Source organism: Eschrichtius robustus, chromosome 6, assembly GCF_028021215.1.
Source record: "Eschrichtius robustus isolate mEscRob2 chromosome 6, mEscRob2.pri, whole genome shotgun sequence".
In the NCBI taxonomy this organism is placed as follows: domain Eukaryota; kingdom Metazoa; phylum Chordata; class Mammalia; order Artiodactyla; family Eschrichtiidae; genus Eschrichtius; species Eschrichtius robustus.
Window position 1 is genome coordinate 75,368,429 of NC_090829.1, and position 13,533 is coordinate 75,381,961.

General features: G+C 37.8%; 1 protein-coding gene across 3 annotated transcripts in view; it reads left to right on the forward strand.

Moving 5' to 3' along the window:
* LMLN (leishmanolysin like peptidase) overlaps nt 1-13,533 on the forward strand; it is a 96,683-nt gene that overhangs the window by 60,672 nt on the left and 22,478 nt on the right. For all 3 annotated transcript variants that reach the window (XM_068546571.1, XM_068546570.1, XM_068546572.1), the window contains 3 exons: nt 316-475; nt 2,593-2,723; nt 9,339-9,549. In XM_068546571.1, coding sequence (XP_068402672.1) covers nt 316-475; nt 2,593-2,723; nt 9,339-9,549 — 502 coding nt within the window. The remainder of the gene's footprint in view (nt 1-315; nt 476-2,592; nt 2,724-9,338; nt 9,550-13,533) is intronic.

Sequence of the window (13,533 nt, forward strand, 5' to 3'; positions counted from 1 at the left end):
TGCATTAGTTTTGTGTTTTGTCAGCTCTTAAAACTCTTCCTATTCATCCTTTTAAAACATTAGTCAAATTTGTCATCTAATAAAAAACAGACTAATTTACTTACCTTGCTTATTTCTAAAACTACAACAACCTCAAAATACCCCTCAGGTAGTATATTACTATCTTTGTGTTGTACTATGTATGAAAAAAATAGATTAATATCTTCTTTGTGTTATACAGCATTAATTGGTTGCTATAAATTGCCTGTGGGCTTTGTTTTGATTATGTAGAATGTTTCTTACTCTCCTGCCTTCCTAATATTTTTTTCTTTGTAGTACTTCGATGAACTCAGTGGAGTACCTGCAGAAGATCTGCCTTATTATGGTGGTTCAGTAGAAATTGCTGACTACTGCCCTTTCAGTCAGGAATTCAGTTGGCATTTAAGTGGTGAATATCAGCGCAGCTCAGATTGTAGAGTATTGGAAAATCAACCAGGTTAGTAGTTTAGTGAAATTAAATGTTATATACATATTAAAAGTATATATCAACAATACAAAATAGTGGTTAAGGATACAGACCCTGGAGCCAGATTGTCTGAGTTTATGTTGTGGTTCCACTGCTATCCACCTGTTCAAAGTAACTTCTCTGCGCCTCAGTTTTCTCCTCTGTACAAAAGAGATAATACCTGTCTCATAGAGTTGTGAGGATTAAATGAACTAATACAGTAAGTGCTTAGAATTACGACACATAGAAAGGATTGTTAGCTATTAGATACACTTGCACATGTGTGTACACACACTACTGTTTAGTAATACCTTATATTTGCATGACACTTCATTTGCAAAACAATTTCACTTTTATCATTTCATTTTGTTCGTCTAAAAACCTGACAAGAGACATAGAGAAGATATTATCGAATTTCACAGATGAGGGAAGAGCTACTAAGTAATACATTTAATTGATGTCAGTGCGAGATCCTCCAATGCAGAACTCTTTTTATTAAATCATATTAGGTATTCTATTCTTTCCTCTCCTGAGGAGTGTGCATTTTATGTAATTTAGACATAACATGTCATTCTCCAGATATCAGAATAATACTATTGTCCCATGGCTAGTAAGATGTATTGCCATCTTATTTATTCCCATTTAGTATATTTAAATGAACAGGTCATCAAGGAAATAAACAGTATGGCAATTGGATATTCAGCAATAGTAGTTATAGCTCATACTAACCACCTTTGTAAACAAAATGTTCTCACATCTGATTTGTTAATCAAGAGCAATAAGTAGTTTTTCTGCCTGTGGTCATCAAAATTTTTAACCTGGTCCTTTCCTCTCCACCCCCGTTCCATACTTTATTTCAGACTAAATCATTTAAAATTAAAATTTCCATAATTTTTTTCCTTTTATTCTTAAACCTGGCAGATGTAACTGGATTTGTACAGTCATTTTTTCCCATCACTTACCTACTTAATAAATGTCTAATGACATAACTACGCAACAGTTGCATGTTACAGCAAAAGAAATGCACGTATTTATCAATTATGGGTTTGCCAAAGATATAGTGTCACATTTTAATATTTTAGAGCTGGAGTTGGCAAATATTTATTATAAAAAGCAAGATAGTCAATATTTTAGGCTTTATGGGTCATGCAGTCTCTGTTGCAACTTTTCAGCTCTGCTGTTAAGTGTGAAAGCACTTACAGATAATATGTAAGTGAATGAGTATAGCTGTGTTCCAGTAAAACTTTCTTTATAAAAACAGGTATTTCTCAGGATTTGGCCTGAGGGTTGGCCTGACCCCTCTTTTCTTTTTTTTGACAATGATCACTATGTGTTTTGAAGACTTTGAAATATTCATAAATAAAGAAAAATAAAGTTCTGTTTTATTGTTTTACATTTTCTTTCTTAGCTTATACAATTAAGATTTTTTTAAACTGACATAAAATTTTTATCTTTATAATATTTCAAAATGGGCTAATTGAACTCTGCTTTCAAAAGGTGAAACTTGTATTAAGTGTAAAGAGAAAAAATTATTCCTAGGCTTTTTTTTTTTTTTTTTTTTTATTCCTAGGCTTTAAGGACTTCATTCCTTTGTCCATTAGCTAGTTAGGGGTCATTTAGTCTGCCCCATACCTCTGCAGATTTGTGCTTAGTCTAAGACTAGTTCAACCTGTCATTTATTGACTTCCAGGAGATGGCATAAGTTGAAAATACAAGAACTTCTTGCAAAAGTTGCAGCACTCCAAAAAAATCTTCATTATATAAATCACTTGGCCTTATCCTATCATGGGTCACTTGGGAAGTGACTCCTATTTAGGACACCATTGAAGGTGATTCTTAGTGCCATTTCCTCTATATATTTAACTTAGTTGCTTTAGGCCCAATTTTATCTCTTGCTTCTGATATAATAATTCTCCTACTAATTGCTTTATTGAGAATCCAGTTTGAGTTTGGAACCCTCTCTCTTGATTTTTTTTAATTGAAAATTTCCATGAAACATGTTTGATTTTTAAAGCAACTTTTAATTATAAGAGTGGAATACTTCAATTTCTTATTCTTTGAGCCCAAAGTCAATTTTTAATAAAGAAAACTTTTCTGGTTTGCTTCAGACCTTTTTAAAAACTATGGTGCTGAAAAGTATGGACCTCATTCAGTTTGTCTAATTCAGAAATCAGCATTTGTCATGGAAAAGTGTGAAAGGAAGCTGAGTTACCCGGACTGGGGGAGTGGATGCTATCAGGTAAACCATATGATTGTTAATAACTGTACCAAATATTACATAATTGTATCTCATTATATGGTTTTTATATTTTCAAATACATTTTATATCTTTTATTTCTACTGATTAATACTTTAACTTATTTATTGTAAATATTAGTTTGGATATTTGTGTTTTGTCAAAATATTGTCATTTCTTTGAGAGAAATTGCCTTTCTCTGTCTGTTTAAAAATTATATATAGTTGCTATATATCAGCAAGTTTTATAATAATTTTGCTTCTGGGCATAGATCCTAAGGAAATATTAGGAAACATGTAATTTTGTTCCTTTTTTAAATTTATTTATTTATTTATTTATTTATTTTTGGTTGCGTTGGGTCTTTCGCTGCTGCTCGTGGGCTTCTTATTGCGGTGGCTTCTCCTTGTTGCAAAGTGGGCTTCAGTAGTTGTGGCACACAGGCTCGGTAGTTGTGGCTCACGGGCTCTAGAGCACAGACTCAGTAGTTGTGGTGCACAGGCTTAGTTGCTCCACGGCATGTGGGATCTTCCTGGACCAGGGATCAAACCCATGTCCCCTGCATTGCAGGCGGATTCTTAACCACTGCGCCACCAGGGAAGTTCTGTAATTTTGTTCTTTAAAACTACTTTGTAATGGAAAAAAACTATAATTTATTTTGTAAAATCTGAAGAAAGCATGGATTTAAGAATTAATAAATCAACTACTGATTAATAGTAGATTTTTTTCCTTTGAAATTAGAAATCCAAAGAGAGCAAACTACTATTTTCTTAATTTATTATTTGCATGTCTGATATTAAATGACTGCATCACCATAGAACTTACTAAGATACAGGCATTCTGTAACTTAGGAGCATCAAACCTAATGAATATTCCATACCCTACTAACGGACATCAGGGAGGAGAGTGTGATCCTGAAAACTGAAACATAAGAATTTGTTGTGTATTTCACCTACAAGAGCTAAATGGACTAATGTAGCTGACAATTTAACTTATTATTTTTAAAGTTTCTTTAAAATTAACTCTTTTTTTTGGTAACTGCTTTATTGAGGTATAATTCACACACCATACAATTCATGTAAAATTACCTTTGAAACCTTATAAAAGACAATTAAAAATAAACACTTTCCAGCTATAATCCTATAATCTGACAACTATAATCCAGCAACCATTTTCTGATGAATTCATTCTATTAAAGATTATGTATTGCTTAAATACATAGTTTTGATCTAGTTGTAATCAGAATACATAATTTTGTTTCAGTGACTTTACTTAGTACTTTTTATACAGACCAAGATACCTTTTCCAAGTTCTCCCAATAATAATACTTACTGTTCATAGCTGTAGAACATTGCATCATTTTAAAGTATCATAATTAGGGAAGTCATTTTCCTGTGAGATATTGAATTAATTTTTACTTTTCACTATATAAAAATGCTTTTGTAACTATATTTACATGCTTTACCTTTTTAAAATCAATTTTTTAAAATAAATTCACGTAAGTGAGACTATTAGGATAAAGGGGATAAAGCTGGAACAGTGTGAACTATAATAGGAGGATAACCTTTCCAGCCTGTTTTAATGTCTTCTCTACACCACCACCACCACCACAAAGGGATTACGTAGATTTGTAATACCATCTACAAAGACTGAATGTACTTGGCTTCCCTGTAGTACCTAGTGTTGTCAGTTAATTTTGCTAATTTAATACTCAAAACCATTTATATGGGGAAATGTGCATGATTTCCAAACAATTAGCATATGGATTAGCTGTTTTGTTTTCTGTTGTTCTTTGTTTTACTTATTTTGACAGAGAATTTGCAAGAATGGTACAAAAATATGGGTCATTTAAGTGCAAATTGCTGACAGTCTGTCCCTTCACCCCTAAATACTTTAATGTGTATTCCTTATAAACAAGGACATCCTCCTATATGACCACAGTACTACCAAAAAAATCAGGAAATAACACTGATACATCTAATTCTTGGACCCCGTTCAAGTTTTGCCGATTGTCCCAATAATGTCCTTGTAGTAATAGGATCTGCACTGATACCACATATTGAGTAGTTGTCACATCTCTGGTCTCCTTCAATCTGGAACAGTTCCTCAGTCTTTTCTTGACTTTCATAACCTTGACACTTTTAAAGATTACAAGCCAGTTCTTAATCTATGATGTGTCTCCATTTGGGTTTGTCTGATGTTTCCTCATGATTAAATTCATGTAATATGTTTTGGGCAGTAATATCACAGAAGTGATGCTTGTGTTTTTTTGGTGGTACACTTTTTTTTTTATTTATTTTTTTTGGCTGCGTCAGGTCTTAGTTGTGGCACGCAGGACCTTTCATTGCAGTGTGCGGGCTTCTCTCTAGTTGTGGTGTGCAGGCTCATTAGTTGCGGCATGTGGGCTCTCTAGTTATGGTGCAGGGGCTTAGTTGCCCCATTGCATGTGGGATCCCAGTTCCCCAGCTAGGGATCAAACCAGCATCCCCTGCATTGCAAGACAATTCTTAACCCCTGGACCACCAGGGAAGTCCCTGGTGGTGCACTCTTGATTTGTCCCTTTGCTGGTCATGTTAACTTGCTGGTATCTACCAGGCTTCTCCACTGTCAAGTTACTGTTTTTCTCTTTTAATTAATTCCCTTTTTAATTAGTAAGTATTTGGGGGGAAAAGTACTATATCAATAACTTATTTCTTATCATACTTTCATTTTATTAATTTATGCATTTAAATCTGTATTGACTCACAGATTGCATTTTATTCAGTGGGTATTACCATTACTATCATTATTTATTTGGATATTTAAGTTGCCCCAGATTTAGCCAAAGGGAGGGAGCCCTTCATGTTGGTTCCTGTGTCCTTTTGGCTGTCCTATCTTTTAAACTATTTCCTTGCTTTCTAGCACAAGATATTCTAGGCTCATCTTCACTTTCTTTGCCCCAGCCCTGGAATTAATCATTTCTCCAAGGAGCTCTTGTTTCTTTTAGTGGAGTGAGGTATTTAGAGACTAAAGTCTGGGTGCTAGGGACTTCCCTGGTGGCACAGTGGTTAAGAATCCGCCTGCCAATGCAGGGGACAGGGGTTTGAGCCGTGGTCCAGGAAGACCCCACATGCTGCAGAGCAACTGAGCCCGTGTGCCACAACCACTGAGCCTGCGCTCTAGAGCCCGTGAGCCACAACTACTGAGCCTGCATGCCACAACTACTGAAGCCTGCACACCTAGATCCCGTGCTCTGCAACAAGAGAAGCCACCTCAACGAGAAGCCCACGCATCACAACAAAGAGTAGCCCCCACTTGCCGCATCTAGAGACAGACTGTGCACAGCAACAAAGACCCAACGCAGCCAAAAATAAATAAATAAATTTATTTAAAAAATAAAGATAAAAAAATAAAGTCTGGGTGCTAGATGTATTGTTCATTGCTCTTGGGATACAGCTGCTCCCCAGGCCTTCTTGGTGAACAGAGCTAGGAAATATATGTGTGTATGTAATTTTATATATACTTGTACCTGTGCATATATGTAACCATGAGTTTGTACCAGTATCTTTGATTCCAGTTTAACACCAAATAATTCATTTTAGTTTTCTCCCTTCCCATATTTGTAACTCTTCTTTCAAGCAGTGAGAAATCTGGTTCTCTTTGTGTTTAATATGCTTGTTATTTGATCTGTCCACATCCTTTCCATCTTCATCCACCCCTACGCAGTTACCCTCCTCACCCACTTGGACTCTGACACAGCCCACCAGCTTACAACATGTCTCCCTCACTGTGATGCAAACCCTGTGCACATCTTTAGACTATAAATGCTTTCTTCCATGGAACTTTCTAATCTTTGTTGTTCTTTTTCCTATCATTTATTGCCTCTTTATCATAAAACAGTCTGACACTGTTAATTTTGGGGGGAAATTTGTATATCCTACCCTTCTCTCCTCAATTAAAGCTGCTAGAGGTCAGGCACTGTGTCATGGACTTCTTTGGTATCCTTTTCAGCACCAAGCACAATACCCAGTCAATTCTCACTTAAAAGAATGATTACGTTGCATTGCAGCTGTGGTGATGCTTACTGGGTGTGGGTCATTGAATGACAGACTTATAGAAGAGTTTACACTTTGTTGTTTATTTTCTTGATAGCTTATTATAACTTAAATTTCCAAATGAATGTTATATTTAAACTTAATTGATGAAAAGAGTTGTTTTTAAAATGACTCCATTGTTGAAAAGCACTTTTGGAACTCCTTTTTAAATTGCTTTTAGAGATAGTTTAATAGCCATCTAAGAAGTCAATTTCAGTATTTTACATCATACCTATGTTGACCTAGTCTTAACCACTTTAGTCAACTGCCTTTACCAGACTTGGATCTGGGCAAGTTTTGGGTATTTCCAAAAATTACATCTACTTGCAAAGTAAAAATTTGCCACCATCAAACATACTCAGAACCATGCACTTTCTTAGAAGATAGTTCCAGGAGAGAAGTTCCAGAAATATTTAAGGTGAAGTAGCATAATGTTAAGTCTTTTTAGAAAACAACTTTGAGGGCTTCCATGGTGGCACAGTGGTTGGGAGTCCACCTGCCGATGCAGGGGATGAGAGTTCAAGCCCTGGTCTGGGAGGATCCCACATGCCACGGAGTGGCTAAGCCCATGCGCCACAGCTGCTGAGCCTGCGCTCTGGAGCCCACGAGCCACAACTGCTGAGCCTGCATGCCACAGCTACTGAGGCCTGCATACCTGGAGCCCGCGTTCCACAATGGGAGCGGCTAGTACAATGAGAAGCCTGTGCACCGCGATAAGGAGTGGCCTCCATTCTCAGCAACTAGAGAAAGCCCGTGCGCAGCAGTGAGGACCCAACGCAGCCAGAATGAATGAATGAATACATAAATAAATAAAATTTATTTAAAAAAAGAAAACAGGGCTTCCCTGGTGGTGCAGTGGTTGAGCGTCAGCTTGCCAATGCAGGGGACGCAGGTTCGAGCCCTGCTCTGGGAAGATCCCACATGCCGCGGAGCGACTAGATCCGTGAGCCACAACTACTGAGCCTGCGCGTCTGGAGCCTGTGCTCCGCAACAACAGAGGCCGCGATAGAGAGAGGCCCGCGCACCGCGATGAAGAGCGGCCCCCGCTTGCCGCAACTAGAGAAAGCCCTTGCACAGAAACGAAGACCCAACACAGCTAAAAATAAATAAATAATAAAAATAAAGGAATTCCTTAAAAAAAAAAGAAAAGAAAACAACTTTGAAGACGACACAGTCATTAGAAATTTTTTTATAGTTAGCTTTAATATGTTTGTTTTTTAAAATTGATTTCATCAGTTACCCCTTGTATTTGAGATATGAATCCTGCCTTTAAAGATGTTACCAGTTGTATAAAATCACTGTGACCATTTTCATCTCTGAGCAGAGGATCTGGGATAGGGATAATGAATAACAAACTTTTACTATGTCATTTCTATACAGTGTGCTTTTTTTTTTACAATGAGCATATATTGTTTTTATAATTTATTTTATTTATGTTTGGCTGCGTTGGGTCTTCGTTGCTGCGCATGGGTTTTTTCTAGTTGCAGAGAGCGGGGGCTACTCTTCGTTGCGGTCCATGGGCTTCTCATTGTGGTGGCTTCTCTTGTTGCGGAGCACGGACTCTAGGCACGCGGGCTTCAGTAGTTGTGGCTCATGGGCTCTAGAGCGCAGGCTCAGTAGTTGTGGCGCGCAGGCTTAGTTGGTCCGCGGCATGTGGGATCTTCCCGGACCACGACTCAAACCTGTGTCCCCTGCATTGGCAGGCAGATTCTTAACCACTGCGCCACCAGGGAAGCCCTATTTTTTTTTTTTAATTTTTTTTTAAGTACATATTTTTTTTTAAATTAATTAATTAATTTATTTATTTTTGGCTGTGTTGGGTCTTCGCTTCTGTGTGAGGGCTTTCTCTAGTTGTGGCAAGTGGGGGCCACTCTTCATCACGGTGCGCGGGCCTCTCACTATCGCGGCCTCTCTTGTTGCGGAGCACAGGCTCCAGACGCGCAGGCTCAGTAGTTGTGGCTCACGGGCCCAGTCGCTCCGCGGCATGTGGGATCTTCCCAGACCAGGGCTCGAACCTGTGTCCCCTGCATTGGCAGGCGGATTCTCAACCACTGTGCCACCAGGGAAGCCCTATTTTTATAATTTAAAACAACTAAAAAAATTTGAGTTACAAAATTTAGCAACATGTAGAAAAAGTGACGTGATTCATGGCTCTTTGACAGACATTTAACCTGAATTATAGGAGGATACTAGAATCTACAAAAATTTATTATTGATAACTTGGCTTCAGGGGTCTGTGAATCCAAATTGTATGTAAAGCTGTATGTTACCTTGTTTTTTTCAGGAAGTGTCCATAGCTTTCATTAGATTTTTTAAAATATTCTAGACAAAAAGTCTAAGAACTACTACCACAGAGTGAAATTCTTTTAGAACATGAATAACTTAACCCTCTTTATATGAGATTAAAATATGCCCACATTCCAAACTGTCTTTTATAGCCAGCATTTTTAGTAAATTCTGCCATATTTTCCTACAGTTGAGGGAGAAGGCTCACATACTAGAATCTTACTGATCTGATTTTTTTTTTTTTTTTTTTCACTTTTTGAAGGTTTCTTGTTCTCCACAAGGTCTGAAGGTTTGGGTTCAGGATACTTCATATTTGTGTAGTCGGGCCGGGCAGGTCCTCCCCGTCAGTATTCAGATGAACGGCTGGATTCACGATGGAAACTTGCTCTGCCCATCATGTTGGGACTTCTGTGAGCTCTGTCCCCCAGAAACAGATCCTCCAACTACTAACTTGACCCGAGCTCTACCCCTAGGTGAGTAGTCTCTGTGGTTGGAGTACAGAGAAGGACTTTTCTTACAAGATGTTGAAAATTCCCTGCAAAGAAGCTCTAAAACAGGTTGCGCGTCTTCTCTTCTAATTGCAGTTTTATGGGAAGATCGCCTTCCCTCCATGGTTAGAAATTGAAGGTAGGTAGACTAGACACCTCTCTTCAGTAAGAGTGAGGGTGAGGAAACTTTCTATATGTGAAGAACCTCTGACTTGCACAAAAACATTCATTGAAGGTTACAAAAAGTTAATGTTTCAGCCATTCATTTTGAAAGTAAGAGTAAAAATTCTGTTCATGAATACAAAAAGCAATTAAATATATTTTAGTTATATTATAACTAGGTGAGGTGAAAGAGTGGGAAAGTCACTGGAAAAGATGCTCAAAGAAGGGATTGACATGCCCACAGAGAAGAGAAAGGTGCAGAGAGATGCAAATATACACAGTGAGATAGAAAGACAGGCTGGCAAAGACAGTGGTTTTCACTGAGAGATATATTACTCATTCTGTGAGACTCCAGAGAGTAGCACTGAGAACAATGAATTAAAGTTGTAGGGAGACAGATTCCAGTAAAATCCTTTAGAAACAGGAGAGGAAAGAAGGGACTCTCTTGAGAAGAGTGCATTCCCTGTTGATGAAGATGTGCAAACTGAGGCTGATGACCCATTTCTAAGAGTTTTAAAAGCAGAACTCATGAACTCTCAATGAAAGCTTTGACCTACGGTCTATGATATTTTAATTAAATGACCTATGAGATTTTATGACAGTTTGATATTTTGGAGTAGGCCATGTTTCATTTTCTCAACTGGAGGTATTTTTTAAATGGAACTGTATAGCCCTTTGCTTGCTCCATGGTCTGGTTGAAAACAGAGGGCTATGTTCACTTTATAGCTCAAAGTTTCTTCACCTCTAAAATTTAACTCCCTTTCTTTCCCACATTCTGGGGCCTTTATCAAGACATGGGCTATAAGTAGAGGGTGAATTTGGGGAGATTAATACTTGTGTTAGGGGTGCCTAAGACCACCCCCAGATTTCATGACTCTCTAGGACTCAAAGGACTCAACCTCTCGTTGTACTTATGGCTAAGCTTTGTTAAAGCAAAACGATACAAAGCAGAATCAGCAGAGGGAAAGGGGACAGTGGGTGAAGTCTGGGAGAAACCACTTCCCAGACACCAGCTAAAGGCCGTCCTTGCAAACAGGACTTTCAAATGATGGCCATCTCAGGCCTGCTGTGCTAACTCTTTTCACTTAACTCCTGTGAGCCAGCTGAGTTTTCTGCAGTTATAATAGTAATGCACAATGAATTAAAAGATCTTAGGTCCTTTTGATATGGTATATAATAAATGTAGTGTTAAATATTCTTAGTTAACTTTCATATGAAGTGATAGGATGACTTGATTTTATTGTTATTGTTAAATTGCTTTGGCTAGAATTAAAGGGCTGCTAGTCTACAAATAGGTGGTTCTGATGGAGTTCCCATCCTCAGGCCTAATCTCAGAGTTAACTATAAGAAATATCATCATTTCAATGTCCAAGAGATGAGCATCGATTGAGCCATTAGCAGTTAGAGTTGAGTTAAAGAGAGAGTTACTCCAGCTGGTTCAGGGGTAAGGATCTTAGGAGTACAGTAAAAAAATGTGTAGAAATGAGGAGAAAGCCAGACTAGTTCAAGGAGCTGTGAAGTGATTAGTTCCTGTCCTTGGAGCATGGCAAAGACAAGTGAATCTGTTGAAAGGAGGTGGGGAGTAGAGATTGCAAATGACCCCACCCCCTCCACCAACCTGCACCCTAGACTTGACTTCTTATCCAGCTCCCTCTTTGTAGTCACCCTTCTGATACTGTGGTACTGTGTTGTGATTTCTTCCCCTGTTAACCAATGCTATGAGGAAGCATGCTCAAAAAAGGATTGTAACCTCTGAATCACTACCACAGTTTTGAAAAATGTATAAAATATTACAAGAATAGATGTCTTTTAGAAAAAAAAAAAGGAATAGATACCTTTTAGGCATAGTTTCCATTAGTGAATATGAAAGATTTATTTCTAAATTTTCTGATCTCTTCAGATTGTGGAGGTTGTTTTGTTTCTATTTATTAAATGCTAGACACTTTGCTGAGTGCTTTATGTCTATATCATTGTATTTAATCATCACAAAACCTAATGAGGTAGGAGTTATCATTTACACATGAGAAAACTAAGGTATAAAGAGATTAAGTGATACATTCACTGTCACAGCTAATGAGGTTCAGATCAAAACCCAGATCTGATCGTCTCTGATTCATTTTGAAACACACTCTTTGTATCTTTCCTTTTTAAAGAGTACTATCACAGAAAGTGCAGTGTTTTTGAAGGACAACAAATGTTCCAGAACGGCCATTAATATTTTAATAGCTTGTTAAATGTTAGTACCAACAGTAGATAAACAACAGTTAGTTCAGTTCTCCTCCTGTTTCCTTTGTGCCAAATTGAGAATCGAGAGATAAAGGGATATGCCTGTGTTATTAGTGACTCCAGGGTCTATTCCTTATTCCAGCCAGGACCACTCTACCTGATGCTGTAGGCCAGAACTTATCCAGTAGACCTTTCTGGGGTGATGAAAATGTTCTATAATCTGTACTGTCCCATACAATAGTCATTAGCCACATGTGACTATTAAACATGTGAAATGTGGCTAGTGTGACGGAGGAGCTAAATATTTCATCTCATTTTGGTTAATTTAAATTTAAATAGCACATATAGCTAATGGCTGCCATATTGGACATTGCAGCTCTAGGTCAGAAGTTCTCAAACTTTAGCATGCATCAGAATCATGTTAAAACACAGATTGCTACGACTCACCCCCAGAGTTTCTGATTCAGAAGATCTGGGTTGGAGCCTGAGAAGTTCCCAGGTGATGCTGATGTTGTTGACCCAGGTACCATACTTTGAGAAGGATTGATTTTTCTAACATTTAATGATTGCCAGCTGGTTCCATTGGGGAAGAATATAAGTTCTCCATGGTTTACCTGTATTACATACAGTGAAATAATTTTTTAAAATACTTATTCCACACTGTATAGTTCTCAGAAGAACAAGCTCCAGTGCTTTAACATTATCATTTTATTAATTCTATAGCTGAAAAACCAGTCCTTTTTTTCTTACCTTTTAAGCAAGTCAGACTTGAAGCTTGGTTGGTTCTCTATTGGTCAAAATAGTAGAAAGGACAACTCATCCTGAAATAAAGTCAGGTTGACCTTGTCTCTTGACTGCTAAAAAATGTACTCCATTCTGAGAATTGTTTGGGGGAAATAGTTTTAGCTCTTAGAACAACTCTTAGATAAATTAAACTCCTACTGCCAAAAACTCATAGAATCTTCTGCTGTTTCCAAATCAAGCCTGGGGTGATACGGATAGATGGGTAGATATTTAGAGATTGGGGAACATATGTCCTGTTTTGCCTGGGACAGTCCACATGCCTATTGTCCTGGTATGATTACTAATAGCATTCCCTTGCGTTAAAATTATCAAAGAGAACAATTTAGTTGATCAAAGCAAATTTTATTTCACACAGGCAGTCTCTACTCTCAGGAGTCCAGAGAACGGTAAAATAAGGGAAAAGGGCTACAAGCAGGAAACAAGGAAGAAGTACTCAGCTTGGGTTGATGGGCCGGGGTTAAGTATCTAACCTTATTTAGAAAGATCAAGGAACAAAGAAATAAGTATAGAGCCCACATTGGCTTGGCGGTTGGAGATTGGCTGACTGGGTATCCTGTGGTTCTGGTCAAGTGGAGCATTTACACAAACATGAAAGTTATCTAAGTTTTAATTTGCTGATGTGGCACCATGGGCAGGAGAGGCTCCATCTTGAGACTAGAAATTTATTTCAATGCTTATCTCGAAATGTCCTGATATGGGATGATAAATTATACGGTCACCCTACTTAGAAGGGACAAGGTAGAATAGAAGAAGAGAGTCCAGCATCCCATGTCAGAA